Genomic DNA, 18,168 nt, shown 5'->3' with positions numbered 1-18,168 from the left:
CTATTAGAAACAACAGATTTCGATCTGGGAGTGGCTTCGCCCCTCGCCAGGTTACGAAACCTAAAAACTACTAACAGACAAATGATTGCTCTCCAGCAGGATCATTAATCACCAGCGTTATCTGGGCATTCTGTATTATTATTGTTGTCATGCATTGGCCACTATGATGATAAAAACTGTTTAAAAGAAACACACACACAAAAGGTTAAAAGGTAATACTTTCAACAACATTTAACAACCAAACAAGTACAGTAAAACTAGCATATGCACTATTTGTGGTAGGCAGGGTCAATACTTCTGATACCCAACTAAAAGAGATCCTTCATTTACATAGTAAATTCATTTTAAGTATATAAAAAATATTGCCCAAGACGGAAACACCCGTAGCAATAATTGCCAAACTATTATTTGCTAAGGCACCAAAATATTTAGTTTCTTTCCTTGCTTGCCTTGCATGATAAAGTACAGCAGCATAACTAGGTTAGTGCCTCTTTTGACTTAGAGAGAGGGTCAGTGTGTTAGCTCAGTGTTTTTACACGCTTAGCACGTGATAAAAACAATACAAACAGAAACGAAGGAAAGAAAAGTTAGAGGTTGTGACAGTGCAAGTGAGAGCTGCCTTTCTTTGCCCCAATGGGTAATGCCAGGGTGATGGCCAATCCTTCCACAAACAAGTGCTAAGGCACAGATAAGGCATTACAATTACCAACAAGCATTTGCAATGCATAAGGTCTCGCATTAGGAAAGTTTGAGCTATTGGTATTGTAAATGACACATTTTTTATATATGTGTTGGTTTTGAAAATAGCGAAAATAATAGCTTTGTCATTTACAATGGCAATAGTTATAACTTGTGACACCTATAGCATTTGTAATGCAATATGTGTTGTATTCACGTGACTTAGATGTATTGATATTACAAATAACAATGGCTTTGAATTTTTTAAATAATTAATACTTAAATAAAAGTTATTGTAATTTATAATGGCAATAGCTTAAACCTTTGTAAATAACTTTTGTGAAGAATATGTTCAGTGTATTTTATTGTGACGAAAATCCAAGAACAGAAGTGAAATACTAACCTCTTTTTGTGACATTTGTAATAAAGCTTGAAACATTGAGAGATCATATTTGACCCAGTTGTTGGTAAATGGTTGCACAGATTGATGCTGTGGTGGGGCTGAGAGATGTTGTGGTGGCGACTAGTGATGCTGTGGCATTCAATGATCCTGTGGTAGCGCATAGTGATGTTGTTGTGCCCCTTAGTGATGCTCTGGTGATGCGATAGATAGAGTGAGTGGGATAGATAGAGTTAGGGCGATAGATAGATAGAGTGAGGGCGATAGATAGAGTGAGGGCGATAGATAGAGTGAGGGCGATAGATAGAGTGAGGGCGATAGATAGAGTGAGGGCGATAGATAGAGTGAGGGCGATAAGATAGAATGAGGGCGATAAGATAGAATGAGGGCGATAAGATAGAGTGAAGGCGATAGATAGATAGAGTGAGGGCGATTAGATAGAGTGAGGCCGATAGATAGATAGAGTGAGGGCGATTAGATAGATAGACTGAGGCCGATAGATAGAGTGAGGGCGATAGATAGACAGAGTGAGGGCGATAGATCGATAGACAGATAGAGTGAGGGCGATAGATAGAGTGAGGGCGATAAGATAGAATGAGGGCGATAAGATAGAGTGAAGGCGATAGATAGAGTGAGGGCGATTAGATAGAGTGAGGCCGATAGATAGATAGAGTGAGGGCGATTAGATAGATAGACTGAGGCCGATAGAGTGAGGGCGATAGATAGACAGAGTGAGGGCGATAGATCGATAGACAGATAGAGTGAGGGCGATAGATCGATAGATAGTTGTGTGTGTGGTTGTGTGTGTGGTTGTGGTTATGTGTGCGTGGTTGTGTGTGTGTGTGTGTGTGTGTGTGTGTGTGTGTGTGTGTGTGTGTGTGGTTGTGTGTGTGTGGTTGTGTGTGTTATGCTTTGTTTTTCTATGTTTTGTTATGCTATGTTTTGTTGTGTTTGGTATGCTATGTTTTGCTAGGCTATGATAGGTTTTGTTTTGTTATGCTATGCTATGTTTTGTTATGCTATGTAATGTTTTGTTTTGCTATTCTATGCTTTGTTTTGTTATGCTATGCTATGTTTTTTTGCTATCCTATGCTTTGTTTTGTTATGCTATGCAATGCTTTGTTGTGTTTGTTATGCTATGCTTTGTTATGCTATGCTATGTTGTGTTGTGTTTTGCTATGCTATGCTTTGTTTTGCTATGCTATGTTTTGTTATGCTATGTTTTGTTATGCTATGTTTTGTTATGCTATCCTGTTTTGTTATGCTATGCTTTGTTATGCTTTGTTATGCTATGCTATGTTTTGCTATGCTATGTTTTGTTGTGTTTGATATGCTATGTTTTGCTATGCTATTATATGTTTTGCTATGCTATGTTTTGTTATGCCATGTTTTGTTATGCCATGTTTTGTTATGCCATGTTTTGTTATGCCATGTTTTGTTATGCCATGTTTTGTTATGCCATGTTTTGTTTTGCTATCCTATGCTTTGTTTTGTTATGCTATGCTGTGCTCTGTTTAGTTTTGCTATCCTATGCTATGTTGTGTTGTGTTTTGTTATGCTATGCTATGCTATGCTTTGTTATGCTATGTTTTGCTATACTATTATATGTTTTGCTATGTGCTTGGTTATGCTGTGCTTGGTTGTGCTGTGCTTGGTTGTGCCGTGCTTGGTTGTGCCGTGCTTGGTTGTGCCGTGCTTGGTTGTGCCGTGCTTGGTTGTGCCGTGCTTGGTTGTGCCGTGCTTGGTTGTGCCGTGCTTGGTTGTGCCGTGCTTGGTTGTGCCGTGCTTGGTTGTGCCGTGCTTGGTTGTGCCGTGCTTGGTTGTGCCGTGCTTGGTTGTGCCGTGCTTGGTTGTGCCGTGCTTGGTTGTGCCGTGCTGTGTTTTGCTGTGCTGTGCTGTGTTTTGCTGTGCTGTGTTTTGCTGTGCTGTGTTTTGCTGTGCTGTGCTGTGTTGTGCTGTGCTGTGTTTTGCTGTGCTGTGCTGTGTTGTGCTGTGCTGTGTTTTGCTGTGCTGTGTTTTGCTGTGATGTGCTGTGTTTAGCTGTGCTGTGCTGTGTTTTGCTGTGCTGTGTTTTGCTGTGCTGTGTTTTGCTGTGCTGTGTTTTGCTGTGCTGTGTTTTACTGTGCTGTGCTTTGCTGTGCTTTGCTGTGCTGTGTTTTGCTGTGCTGTGCTTTGCTGTGCTGTGTTTTGCTGTGCTGTGCTTTGCTGTGCTGTGTTTTGCTGTGCTGTGCTGTGTTTCGCTGTGCTGTGTTTTGCTGTGTTTTGCTATGCTGTGCTGTGTTTTGCTGTGCTGTGCTTTGCTGTGCTGTGTTTTGCTGTGTTGTGTTGTGCTGTGTTGTGTTGTGCTGTGCTTTGTTATGCTATGTAATGTTTTGTTTTGCTATTCTGTTTTGTTTTGTTATGCTATGCTATGGTTTTTTGCTATCCTATGCTTTGTTTTGTTATGCTATGCAATGCTTTGTTGTGTTTGTTATGCTATGCTTTGTTATGCTATGCTATGTTGTGTTGTGTTTTGCTATGCTATGCTTTGTTTTGCTATGCTATGTTTTGTTATGCTATGTTTTGTTATGCTATGTTTTGTTATGCTATCCTGTTTTGTTATGCTATGCTTTGTTATGCTTTGTTATGCTATGCTATGTTTTGCTATGCTATGTTTTGTTGTGTTTGATATGCTATGTTTTGCTATGCTATTATATGTTTTGCTATGCTATGTTTTGTTATGCCATGTTTTGTTATGCCATGTTTTGTTATGCCATGTTTTGTTATGCCATGTTTTGTTATGCCATGTTTTGTTATGCCATGTTTTGTTTTGCTATCCTATGCTTTGTTTTGTTATGCTATGCTGTGCTCTGTTTAGTTTTGCTATCCTATGCTATGTTGTGTTGTGTTTTGTTATGCTATGCTATGCTATGCTTTGTTATGCTATGTTTTGCTATACTATTATATGTTTTGCTATGTGCTTGGTTATGCTGTGCTTGGTTGTGCTGTGCTTGGTTGTGCCGTGCTTGGTTGTGCCGTGCTTGGTTGTGCCGTGCTTGGTTGTGCCGTGCTTGGTTGTGCCGTGCTTGGTTGTGCCGTGCTTGGTTGTGCCGTGCTTGGTTGTGCCGTGCTTGGTTGTGCCGTGCTTGGTTGTGCCGTGCTTGGTTGTGCCGTGCTTGGTTGTGCCGTGCTTGGTTGTGCCGTGCTTGGTTGTGCCGTGCTTGGTTGTGCCGTGCTGTGTTTTGCTGTGCTGTGCTGTGTTTTGCTGTGCTGTGTTTTGCTGTGCTGTGTTTTGCTGTGCTGTGCTGTGTTGTGCTGTGCTGTGTTTTGCTGTGCTGTGCTGTGTTGTGCTGTGCTGTGTTTTGCTGTGCTGTGTTTTGCTGTGATGTGCTGTGTTTAGCTGTGCTGTGCTGTGTTTTGCTGTGCTGTGTTTTGCTGTGCTGTGTTTTGCTGTGCTGTGTTTTGCTGTGCTGTGTTTTACTGTGCTGTGCTTTGCTGTGCTTTGCTGTGCTGTGTTTTGCTGTGCTGTGCTTTGCTGTGCTGTGTTTTGCTGTGCTGTGCTTTGCTGTGCTGTGTTTTGCTGTGCTGTGCTGTGTTTCGCTGTGCTGTGTTTTGCTGTGTTTTGCTATGCTGTGCTGTGTTTTGCTGTGCTGTGCTTTGCTGTGCTGTGTTTTGCTGTGTTGTGTTGTGCTGTGTTGTGTTGTGCTGTGCTTTGTTATGCTATGTAATGTTTTGTTTTGCTATTCTGTTTTGTTTTGTTATGCTATGCTATGGTTTTTTGCTATCCTATGCTTTGTTTTGTTATGCTATGCTATGGTTTTTTGCTATCCTATGCTTTGTTTTGTTATGCTATGCAATGCTTTGTTGTGTTTGTTATGCTATGCTTTGTTATGCTATGCTATGCTGTGTTGTGTTTTGCTATGCTATGCTTTGTTTTGCTATGCTATGTTTTGTTATGCTATGTTTTGTTATGCTATGCTGTTTTGTTATGCTATGCTTTGTTATGCTATGCTATGTTTTGCTATGCTATGTTTTGTTGTGTTTGATATGCTATGTTTTGCTATGCTATTATATGGTTTGCTATGCTATGTTTTGTTATGCCATGTTTTGTATGCCATGTTTTGTATGCCATGTTTTGTTATGCCATGTTTTGTTAGGCTAAGTTTTGTTTTGCTATCCTATGCTTTGTTTTGTTATGCTATGCTCTGCTCTGTTTAGTTTTGCTATCCTATGCTATGTTGTGTTTTGTTATGCTATGCTATGCTATGTTGTGTTTTGTTATGCTATGCTATGTTGTGTTTTGTTATGCTATGCTATGTTTTGTTATGCTATCCTGTTTTGTTATGCTATGCTTTGTTATGCTTTGTTATGCTATGCTATGTTTTGCTATGCTATGTTTTGTTGTGTTTGATATGCTATGTTTTGCTATGCTATTATATGTTTTGCTATGCTATGTTTTGTTATGCCATGTTTTGTTATGCCATGTTTTGTTATGCCATGTTTTGTTATGCCATGTTTTGTTATGCCATGTTTTGTTATGCCATGTTTTGTTATGCCATGTTTTGTTATGCCATGTTTTGTTATGCCATGTTTTGTTATGCCATGTTTTGTTATGCCATGTTTTGTTTTGCTATCCTATGCTTTGTTTTGTTATGCTATGCTGTGCTCTGTTTAGTTTTGCTATCCTATGCTATGTTGTGTTGTGTTTTGTTATGCTATGCTATGCTATGCTTTGTTATGCTATGTTTTGCTATACTATTATATGTTTTGCTATGTGCTTGGTTATGCTGTGCTTGGTTGTGCTGTGCTTGGTTGTGCCGTGCTTGGTTGTGCCGTGCTTGGTTGTGCCGTGCTTGGTTGTGCCGTGCTTGGTTGTGCCGTGCTTGGTTGTGCCGTGCTTGGTTGTGCCGTGCTTGGTTGTGCCGTGCTTGGTTGTGCCGTGCTTGGTTGTGCCGTGCTTGGTTGTGCCGTGCTTGGTTGTGCCGTGCTTGGTTGTGCCGTGCTTGGTTGTGCCGTGCTGTGTTGTGCTGTGTTTTGCTGTGCTGTGTTTTGCTGTGCTGTGCTGTGTTGTGCTGTGCTGTGTTTTGCTGTGCTGTGTTTTGCTGTGATGTGCTGTGTTTAGCTGTGCTGTGCTGTGTTTTGCTGTGCTGTGTTTTGCTGTGCTGTGTTTTGCTGTGCTGTGTTTTGCTGTGCTGTGTTTTACTGTGCTGTGCTTTGCTGTGCTTTGCTGTGCTGTGTTTTGCTGTGCTGTGCTTTGCTGTGCTGTGTTTTGCTGTGCTGTGCTTTGCTGTGCTGTGTTTTGCTGTGCTGTGCTGTGTTTCGCTGTGCTGTGTTTTGCTGTGTTTTGCTATGCTGTGCTGTGTTTTGCTGTGCTGTGCTTTGCTGTGCTGTGTTTTGCTGTGTTGTGTTGTGCTGTGTTGTGTTGTGCTGTGCTTTGTTATGCTATGTAATGTTTTGTTTTGCTATTCTGTTTTGTTTTGTTATGCTATGCTATGGTTTTTTGCTATCCTATGCTTTGTTTTGTTATGCTATGCTATGGTTTTTTGCTATCCTATGCTTTGTTTTGTTATGCTATGCAATGCTTTGTTGTGTTTGTTATGCTATGCTTTGTTATGCTATGCTATGCTGTGTTGTGTTTTGCTATGCTATGCTTTGTTTTGCTATGCTATGTTTTGTTATGCTATGTTTTGTTATGCTATGCTGTTTTGTTATGCTATGCTTTGTTATGCTATGTTTTGTTGTGTTTGATATGCTATGTTTTGCTATGCTATTATATGGTTTGCTATGCTATGTTTTGTTATGCCATGTTTTGTATGCCATGTTTTGTATGCCATGTTTTGTTATGCCATGTTTTGTTAGGCTAAGTTTTGTTTTGCTATCCTATGCTTTGTTTTGTTATGCTATGCTCTGCTCTGTTTAGTTTTGCTATCCTATGCTATGTTGTGTTTTGTTATGCTATGCTATGTTGTGTTTTGTTATGCTATGCTATGTTGTGTTTTGTTATGCTATGCTATGTTTTGTTATGCTATGTTTTGTTATGCTATGTTTTGTTATGCTATGTTTTGTTATGCTATGTTTTGTTATGCTATGTTTTGTTATGCTTTGTTATGCTATGCTATGTTTTGCTATGCTATGCTTTGTTTTGCTATGCTATGTTTTGTTGTGTTTGATATGCTATTATATGTTTTGCTATGCTATGTTTTGCTATGCTATGTTTTGTTATGCCATGTTTTGTTATGCCATGTTTTGTTATGCCATGTTTTGTTATGCCATGTTTTGTTATGCCATGTTTTGTTAGGCTATGTTTTGTTTTGCTATCCTATGCTTTGTTTTGTTATCCTATGCTATGTTGTGTTTTGTTATGCTATGCTATGCTATGTTGTGTTTTGTTATGCTATGCTATGTTTTGTTGTGTTTTGTTATGCTATTTTTTGTTATGCTATGTTTTGTTGTGCTTTATTACGCTATGCTTGGTTATGCTGTGCTTGGTTATGCTGTGCTTGGTTGTGCTGTGCTTGGTTGTGCTGTGCTTGGTTGTGCTGTGCTTGGTTGTGCTGTGCTTGGTTGTGCTGTGCTTGGTTGTGCTGTGCTTGGTTGTGCTGTGTTTTGCTGTGCTGTGCTGTGTTTTGCTGTGCTGTGTTTTCCTGTGCTGTGTTTTGCTGTGCTGTGCTTGGTTGTGTTTTGCTGTGCTGTGTTTTGCTGTGCTGTGTTTTGCTGTGCTGTGTTTTGCTGTGCTGTGTTTTGCTGTGCTGTGCTGTGTTTTGCTGTGCTGTGCTTTGCTGTGCTGTGCTTTGCTGTGTTTTGCTGTGCTGTGCTGTGTTTTGCTGTGCTGTGTTTTGCTATGCTGTGTTTTGCTGTGCTGTGTTTTGCTGTGCTGTGTTTTGCTGTGCTGTGTTTTGCTATGCTGTGCTTTGCTTTGCTGTGTTTTGCTGTGCTGTGTTTTGCTGTGCTGTGTTTTGCTGTGCTGCGCTGTGCTGTGTTGTGTTTTGCTGTGTTGTGTTGTGCTGTGCTGTTTTGCTGTGCTGTGTTTTGCTGTGTTGTGTTTTGCTGTGCTGAGTTGTGTTTTGCTGTGCTGTGTTTTGCTGTGCTGTGTTGTGTTTTGCTATGCTATGTTTTGTTGTGTTTTGTTATGCTATTTTTTGTTATGCTATGTTTTGTTGTGCTTTATTACGCTATGCTTGGTTATGCTGTGCTGTGTTTTGCTGTGCTGTGTTTTGCTGTGCTGTGTTTTGCTGTGCTGTGTTTTGCTGTGCTGTGCTTGGTTGTGCTGTGCTTGGTTGTGTTTTGCTGTTTTGTGTTTTGCTGTGCTGTGTTGTGTTTTGCTGTGCTGTGTTGTGTTTTGCTATGCTGTGCTGTGTTGTGTTTTGCTGTGCTGGTAAGGGTATGTGAGGGTGTGTGTGAGGGGGTGTGAAGGTGAGGGTGTGAGGGTGAGGAGGTGTGTGAGGGGTGAGGGGGTGAGGGCGTGAGGGTTGTGTTGTGTTTTGCTGTGCTGTGTTGTGCTGTGCTGTTTTGCTGTGCTGTGCTGTGTTTTGCTGTGTTTTGCTGTGTTGTGCTGTGCTGTGCTGTGTTGTGTTTTGCTGTGCTGTGCTGTGTTGTGTTTTGCTGTGCTGTGCTGTGTTTTGCTGTGCTGTGCTGTGTTGTGTTTTGCTGTGCTGTGCTGTGCTGTGTTGTGTTTTGCGGTGTTGTGCTGTGTTGTGTTTTGCTGTGCTGTGTTGTGTTTTGCTTTGCTGGTAAGGGTATGTGAGGGTGTGTGTGAGGGGGTGTGAAGGTGAGGGTGTGAGGGTGAGGAGGTGTGTGAGGGCGAGGAGGTGTGTGAGGGGTGAGGGGGTGAGGGTGAGTGTCTCCAATGAATGTCACTGCTTCGCCTTCTTTGAAAATGTTCAGTGCTGCAAATAGAGCATGCCGCCCTAATTATCACAGCATGAGGCCCCAAAGTGATAATTATCACAGCATGCAGAGAGCCGCCCCACGCTGCTGGAGCACTCAACTGCACATTAATTATAGTTGAGTGCTCCAGCAGCCTGGGGGCCTGTTGACATGCTGTGATAAGTGGGTCTCATGCTGTGATAATTGTTGCGGCGCCTGAGGAAGTGGAGACTCCTGCTGGGATAATTGGTCTTGTGGCGCCTCAGGAAGTAGAGTTTCATGCTGGGATAATTGGTCTGGCGGGCTTGCAGCGCCTGACGTCCAACAAACGTGCACAAGCTGCTCAACCTTGAAGCACGTTCACAGACCTGGGTCGGCTCGTGCCCAGGTCTGTATCGGGCTCGTTCACAGCTGTTACTCCCTTGACAGGGAGGAAGGTGACTATAGTCTCGCTGGCGGGAGCGCTTCGCGCTCCAACGCCAGCTCGACCTAAAAAATGTTATGTTACCAGTCAGAATACTGACCTTTTGAAAATGGGACAGCTTTAGATTTCCATTGTACACCTATAAAGTGAACAAATCCAGCGCAAATTTAAAGAATTTAGAAATCTCAAATTGCCTAAATGATTCTGTCGAGATTCGTTTTGAGTGGAAAGACGGGGAACCACAGTACCTGTGTTCATCATACTGACCTTCTTCTTAGTTTACGCACCAATATAGATGAACAAATGTTAATTTGTAGAAGTACAATTCCCAAACCCTACTCAAGTTTTTAGTGTTAGATTCCCAACGACAGTCTACAAGTGTCATCGCAGCACCAACCGACACTGGTCCGGCTTGAAGTTAGAGTATCAGTGCACAATACAGAGCTAGCACTTTTTCATTGTGCAGATTTTAAAAAGAAAAAAATGTTGGAACACATTCTCTTGCCTACTCCATTAGTCAAACTTGGTGTCAGAGACGCACTGCAGGGGTCAGGAAAGGTGAATAGAAATGAACAAACTTCTTTTCTCCTGCACTGCATAGAAAAATAAATATCAATGCAGCAGGACAGTAGGCAAAGGCTACCGAAGGTTACCGTTGTCAAAGGATTTGTCACCTTTCAACATGCAGAGATGATGGGGTGAAAAAATGAACAAAGCCTCGTTTACATGCTAATGGTCTTTAACTACCTGTGAAGTACTCGGGTGCGGCTGCCATCATCTCTAAAACTGTCTGTGTGTGTGTGCGTCCGGGAGCTGTCTCGGTCGGGGCTGACACACACGAGGGGGAGGGTTGAAGCACTTTGTTCTCAAAGGCGCTGCGCGCCTGCCCTCAAGCCCTCACTGCGAGGGCCAAGGATCCTGTTTGGGTAGGCCAGGCTCATGTTTGGGTGGGCCTGGCCCACCCGGCCCACCCGCTAGAACCGGGCCTGATCTCTAATATAGTTGTTGCTGGAATGTTAACTATTTTTTTTGCCGGGAAAAGCCATAACATCTGGTTGTACACATGCATTTCGCAATGGTAATAAATACACAACAACACGTTCCAGAAAGCCCAGGGAAACGGTCCTGGTGAAACCCACACACCTGACGTGACCACTTGAGATCTGTGATCAGGCGTTGCCTGCATTTTTCACTGTTATTCAGGAAGTGCTCCACTTTGTCACCGTGTTTATTAATACATTCATCTGAACATTGGAATGGGTAGAAGCACACTTTCAGCATGCTCCCTCCCCACACACACACTCACAGAAAATGAGTTCACTGCATGGGAGATTTTATTGTAAGCAGAATAGGGAATAATTGCCCCTAGGGCTTGGTAGTTATGCCAGAAATGCAGCTTTTTGGGCAGGCACACAGATAAAAATAAACAAACCCGGCTCAAACTGTAATGTTGTTGTTGGCAGCTTTTTAAAGTGCGTTTGCGTTTCGTGTGCTCGGCGAAGTGCTGGTCTATCTCTGTTGGTGGTGTGGTATCTCCTGTTTACATCCTGGAGGACGCCCCAGTCGGTGATAGCCTTCCCGTTGCGTGCTGTTAAGCACTATTTTCTTTAATGCCTTTCTCCTACTGCAGTCTAGACATACTTTCCTGCAACTTTCAGCGCGGCAGGCACACTTTCACTTTCCAAGCAGCCCAGGACAATACCAGCCGAGGTGTCGCATTAACAAGAGTTTGAGCTATTGGCATTATAAATGACAATGCCTTTTATTTATGTTAATTATCAAAAAAGATAAACAATAGGCATCGTCATTTACAATGCCAATAGCTTAAAGTCTCGCAAATGCGAGACCTATTGCATTGCAAATGCTTGCTATTGTTTTTAATTGATTTTCCTTTGGTGAGATGAGACTCCAATTGGGTAGCAGTCACCAAGATTGTTGAACAATGTATTGCTTAAAAATGCAATGTACTGAGCAGCAGATCACAGAACTCTGCTATGGAGCTACGTGAAGTATTATTGGCGTGTACACGTGTACTGAAACGTGTGCCTTTGTGTCATCCCGCATGAGTGTAAAATTGTACATTGCCCAGCTTCGGGTGATTGCTATATTTTGAAGCATTGGGTAATATTCATGGCATTTCTTATTTGTGTATGCGTACATATGTGAATGGACTGCTGAGATTTCAACTCTTCAGTTAACTCAATGGCACGAACTGAGTTTTATCAGCTCAGCAGGACTTTGCACTCTCGGTTCTGTTAGAGGCCCAAGACAGTCATCCAAGGCATAGCTGAGCTGTGTTGGGTTTGTGAGTTATGTTCTAAATGTACCATTAAGTTAACCAGTGGGCGTTTTACCACACTGATACAGAGAATCGAAGGGCCAGAATACCAGTTGTTTATAAAGCATTCTTTGATAATCAAGGTGGCATACTATCCCGCATTATTGTTACCTGCATCGTCCAGAAGAATCTTGAGGTAATATCTTTTTTGTGTGTGTTTTTTGCTGACATAAATAACCGTGAAGGTGAAAGGGAGAGTTAATGGATTCAGGGAATCCAGGTGAGTCCTATCCCCTGAGGTAAGTCGGAATGATATAGGTAGGTAGGAAACTTCAGAGGAGCGCCACCAATATACCCAACCTCACAACAGAAAATATATATTTTATGAGTTTACCAGAGCATGGCATTCAGGAAGAAATAGAGACTATGATTTGTCACGAAGCACAAACACTTAACCCTGTATTTCATAGGATTAACACAGAGTAGAGAGGGTAAGCCCTCAGAGGACAAAAATAAAATAGACAAAATCAATTAAGGGTCTCAAGAGAACAATACAGATTAATACAATGAGATTATCGTAAAAGTAGATTATGGCAAAAGTACAAAGGTAACAGTAAAAATGTAGCAGGTCATTTCTAGTTAAGCTAAGAAAAAAACAATTATAGTGTGCCTGAGTGAAGAATTTTGGACATTTCAACAGTGAAGGACACAATCATAAATTTGCTTACGGCATTAAAGCACTAATACATATTTTGATAATTAAAGTACTACTTGAGACTGCAAAGACTGTAAAAAAAACAGGATACAGTAGCAGTTTTCAATCATCTGCAAGTCGTTACCCATTAACATATACAGGCTACCACACACATTTTTAAAGAACTACGCATAGCCACACATAAAACATTTTCATTGTAGGTCAAGATTTACACAGTTGTATCTTGTTTCTGTAGTAAAACCCATTTAAATCGACCTGAAACATTTACTACTGAACATTGCAAAAACAATGGTCTGCGACTGTGATGAGCACAACTGGCCCTAATTGGTAGTTATGGACTCACCACTGATTAATTATTCTGGTGTAACAGTAACATAGCGATTAGTCCCTGGCCCAAATGCAGACCGACAGGCCTAACCAGGCAGAACACTTAACTGCTTGCCTTTTACTAGGCCATCCGAGCAAAAACACCCTTTAGAGATAGGTTTTAAAGTCATGAGAGGGTAGAAGAGAAGGGGCATTGGGAGAAGGGGTGGTGGTTGTGTGTGTGTGTTAAACTAAACCTACTTAAGATGACCACTGGTCTGTCTAAATACCATTAAACTGAACCGGTGATTTCCCAATCCAGGGTGGTCACAATTATCACACTTTATGTCCACCACAAATAATGAGGATGACCTAGTTGCCTGGAAACCAGCCTACTGGTGCAAGGCCTCAGGAGAGGGATGAGTATCTTCCAGTGTGCCTAATCCACAGAGGGAATCACTGATCTTGGTATAAATGACCAGAGTCCATGCAGGGAAACAGACCGCTTCTTTCAAGATACCACCCAGTAGTCTGTCATTCAGAACCTCTGTAAGCCTTGCTTGGGAGGATCTACTTACCATGTTTGACTCTACTTGGCAGGTTTGCAATGGATTATGGTTCTAATGCCATGGTGCTCGATCGTGTTGTGTGCTGTTTGCACACGTATAACACTTTTGTGGTAATCTCCAGCAACAAGGAGTTGAGGGTGAACAATAGGATTAAACCATGTAGAGGCCCCTAGGCAGTCAAAATTTCGGGGGGCCCCCTCGCAAATCATCCCTTAATACCCAATGCACCTGTTTTGTTTTTTTACAAACGGACAGCAGCCAGAAGATGAGCTCGGTGCCTACTTTGCCTATTTGGTAATCCGGAACTGATGGAAACAATAGTTCAGGGCTAGATGCACCGCCTTGCACTTCAGGTGATTAAAATGGTATGCATGTTCTATTGGAGATCAAGTGCCCTCAATTTGGATTGTGTCAACCTGAGATCATTAAAAAAGAGAGACATGTGTCATGCCTGTTATAAGGTTCTTTGAGCCCACCATCAGAGTCCTACGAGTATTTGGAAAGTTTGCTGAGACAGTTTCAGAAATTGTCCTTCTAAGAGATTGAATAGTCCTTTCAATCTTCATAGAAAACGTAATTAATATCAATAAACTATGCAAGCTACTCATATGCAAGTAATAAACTTATACACAAATAGGATCCATTTACCTTTTAAGAAAAAGAGTGCAAAAACCATTGTTTATAAAAGATATGCATCATTATTCTGTTCACTAAGCGAATCCTACCTTGAAAATCTACACGGTTTATCTGACTGTCTGTGCAGAAATTTTGTAGCTGTAGCTGGTAAGTCGACCTAAACTTTCTCCTTTGGTTTTCTTGCCATTCTTGTACAATCTGGAACAAAAAAAACTCCCGTCAGAATGGTTCTCCATACTGAAGTATGCCCCTTAAGGGCAGTGAAGGGCACACACTCAATCGCCGTCCCATTTTCAAAGCATATCCAGATTTTTCTAAAGAGCCAACAAGAGAGCTTAAACCACAAAGTTAAAAAAACAAAGGCCCAACTCAGAGGGTAGACAAATACTTACGACAAGTTTGAAACATACATGCTACTGTGAAAAACGTTTCAAATACTAAAGTAAGAACAAATGTTCATTATAGTAAAAAACGTTACAAACTTGAACTAGAACTAATCAGGCGACAGCACCCTCTAGAACACTCACAACAGAGGCGGAGTCCCTCAGATTTTTAAGAAGTAGAAGAAATATATAAACCCAACCTATAAGGGGAGCCTCTTAAGAGAGGAGAATGGGTTGCATGTGAATCAATGAAAGATACCAATACTGGATACCTGTTACAGGTAAGTAACTTATTTTCGTATCCAGGATTGAATCTTTCATAGACTCACATGCTTGAATCAAATAGCAAGCAGTATTGCAGGCAACCTAAATACCCTTAGATGATTGTGGGTAGAAAGCAATACACCGCTGTAGTAGGTGAAACAGACGTAATGCATATATAATATAATATATATATATATATACACATACATATATATACTAGCAAATGTCCCAAGATGAGAGGAGCAACAGTGGCTGGTGCTGGCGGCGAGGTTCAGGACACCCTCGCAAACATTGTTTTCAGCAAAGATTCTCCAAAGAAGACGCCGCACACTACTTCGATAAGTTGATCTTAAGTTTATTTTCTGTAGGTTTGTGTTTACCTTTAGTACCTGAAGACACCACTTGGCTGTTAAGATGCATTGTGGGCCACATGTGGTGTCTTCAGGTACTTAAGGTAAACACAAATGATGGACACGTGTTTGTAACCGTGATCAGGGATAGTTTGTTTGTCCGAAACGCGTAGGTGGGGAACCTACAGAAAATAAACTTAAGATCAACTAATCGAAGTAGTGTGCGGCGTCTTCTTTGGAGAATCTTTGCTGAAAACATGTATACACGTGTGTGTACACACACACACACACACACACACACACACACACACACACACACACACACACACACACACACCCCCCCCCCCCCCCCCCTCATATGGTAGGCCTCGACAATCCTGGCGGCAGAGTGCTTGGGTTTATATGCGAGGGTGCCCTAGCATGAGCTGAGCCCCTCTGCAGCTTTCGGAACCATGTCCTTATAGCTGTTCTATGATATAGCCATACCATATACACTTAAGTGCATTATAATCCTTGCGGTTAATGCTAACTTTGGTTTGGCTGCCTTTATCAAACATGTCGTGTAAGGTGTCAAACACTTTGGAATACTACCCCCCTCCCCCGCCAATTCTGGCGGCGGGGGTAGCATTCCACCCTTCTAGAGGGAAAAGACATGTATGTTACTGCTTTACCCAATTAAAGTTGAACAGATCCTCAGCATCAAAAAAATGGATGCTGCTGCCACACCTCCTGCAGCTGGACGAAACTCCGGCAAGGGAGGCCTGGACAATAGGTTTCCTGTCGAGGGAGGTGCTAGCACCTCCCCAGACATCCTGTAGTGTATTGGGGCAGGGTGGGTTGAATGGAAATATGCTTTTCCAGATACTGCCTGGGGCACACAAGGTGCTCTATGCATAGTCCGGTTCAAACCAGTTGCTGGGGCACTCCAGCCCCGCTCTGGCACGAAACTGGACAAAGGGAAAGGGGTGTAACCAGCCCTTCTCAGGTCCACCCATAGGAGGGACCTACCAGGTAATCCAGCCACTAAAATCAGTATAAAGATAGGAGCTGTGTCTAGAGACATTAGATTATCCTGGAACGAAACTCTGAAATGAAACTCTTGGTCCTTCGACATTCTATACCGACTAGAAGACTGAAGACATCTCCCTTGTTGTCAAGGAGTGACCACCCTGTGCAAACAGGCACCACCAATAACTTGCCGGTCTGCTTTGTCGACGCTCCCGACGGATCCCGAAGACTCAGGACCTGGACTCTCAGACTTCTCTGACTCCGACCCACATCCACAGCAAAGCTGAGATCCGTGGGGGACACGAGAGATGTGGGACCGGACACCCTGGACATCCTGCATCTTGCTAACTGTGCAACGACGAGACACCCTCGCAGTTGTGCATTTGGGTACGAGAAGCCCCAGACCCGAGCGCCATTTGCACCAAAGCTCAGCCCTCCACGAATGCCGCGTGGGGCCTGCTCCTGCATTTCAGCTCGACACGTCTTCCCCTCTGACGAACCTTTGAATTTACACCGCTTTCCTGGTTGCTCCAGGCTTGCTACAGCTTCCCTACAAAGGAGAAGCTCCCCAGACCTTGCTGGTCTGACCTGAAGACAATCTTCACTTCCTGCGTGGATTGCGTTTGCCAAGGGTTGTTGGGTCCAATCCGGATACCGACACCGCAGTCAACTAGATCCTTCGTGGGACAGCTCGAATCCAGCTCCTGTTCGTCGTCGACACTTCCTGGTCCTCGTGGCTGCAGAGACAAGCTTCACCTTTTCACTTGAGATCATCGCGACATCGCCTGGTTCCTTCCTTGTCACTGGCTAGTGACCCAGACTCTGTCCCCTCTGCTTTCAGGTTCTTCAGTTCTTCGATCCACCCTTGGACCCACCCAGACACTCTTCCTTTGGCCGCCTGCAGCACTTCTTTTGCAGATCTCCATTGAAAGCATCAACAAAACCCGACACGAAAAGACACCTACGCACCCGGCTTCCCTGGGTGAGGTAACTCGAGTACTCCGATGCTCCCGAGGGTATTGACTATCCGAGTGTCCTAGTTTAAAGGGGTTTTGTCGTAGTCCATCCCGAAGTGCCCTAAATCAGTAACTTTGTAACTTCTTCGTTCTCCATTGTAAGTCAATGGTAACTCGCGACTGTGTTCCCACACTGCACGCGTCTCCCGTGGGTCTCCTACTTCCTAACCTTTGGTTGTTCAGTGTAGCCCCAGCGATTCCCTAGGCCCTAGGCCTATTCACTAGTCCTGAAGTGGTCCTTATACCACTTACTTAGTATATGGTTTGTGAGGCCCCTAGGGCAGAACTGTATTTGTGCAACTTATAGTATGCTTAATGAGTAACTTGTGATGCATTTCGATCTCTGACCTCATAGAGAGTTCAGAGGGGTTGTGTTAAAAATAAATACATATATATTTGATATATACTTTGTGTGGTGTCCTTTCATTTGGTACTCAAGGGATTATAATTGGTAAAACAGCTGGCTTAACATGCTCTCTGAAGTCTTAGCCTATTGACTGCTGTTCCATGCTACCACTAGGATTGCTTTCTATAAGGTTAACTTTACAACCACTATCAATAAGGGTCGATTAGACTGGTGCAAAGTGCCCACTAGAATAGTGGACATCATATGCCAGGCTAACTTCTCACCCTGACCTTAGGTATTATTCGCTTTAAGAGGAGTCAGTAGAAGAAATTAGTGCTAAATATATAGTCTGTTGTCAAAATTATATATATCTATAAAATGTTCCTGTTAAACTGTAGATCGCTATCCAAACACTCTGCAGAAATCTCCATCCTATTACACAGGAAGAACTCCCGGAAGCCCTGTTTTTAACTGAAACGTGGTTCAATAATGAGTCCGACTCTGACCTCGTTCAAGCCTTCCACCCTGGGTACCTCATTCAGAGGCAAGGTCGGGAATCAGGTATGGGTGGTGGCATTGCTACTATACATAAAAGTCAGCTTAAATGTTGCATCTCATCAGGCACCTTACCGGATTTCAAGACCCTCTCCTTTGCGATTCTCACCTACCCTCACCTTTTCAGGTATTTTAATCTACCGTCCTCCTGGTTCCCATGGACAATTTTGTAAACTTCTCCATGAAATGGCAGCCAACTTAGCCAGCTCCGCCTCTAACTTCACGATATTGGGGGATCTCAATCTCCACTTTGATGACCCTCCTATTTAGTCACCTCTGAGTTGGTGAATGATCTGGCAGCTCTTTAGCTCAAACAAAAAGTTACCGGTCCCACCCATTGCAAAGGCCACTAATTGACCCCATTTTCTCCAATATTGACGATTTTTTGGTAAGGG

General features: G+C 42.8%; 1 protein-coding gene across 1 annotated transcript in view; it reads right to left on the bottom strand.

The window, feature by feature from the left end:
- SETX (senataxin) overlaps positions 1-18,168 on the bottom strand; it is a 570,564-nt gene that overhangs the window by 236,104 nt on the left and 316,292 nt on the right. Inside the window, exon 10 of the mRNA XM_078646176.1 lies at positions 13,941-14,049. Coding sequence (XP_078502302.1) covers positions 13,941-14,049 — 109 coding nt within the window. The remainder of the gene's footprint in view (positions 1-13,940; positions 14,050-18,168) is intronic.

This window comes from Lissotriton helveticus, chromosome 5_1, assembly GCF_964261635.1.
Source record: "Lissotriton helveticus chromosome 5_1, aLisHel1.1, whole genome shotgun sequence".
Lineage (NCBI taxonomy): Eukaryota > Metazoa > Chordata > Amphibia > Caudata > Salamandridae > Lissotriton > Lissotriton helveticus.
The sequence above is the reverse complement of the archived record's forward strand: the minus strand, read 5'-3'. Positions and strand labels throughout refer to the sequence as shown.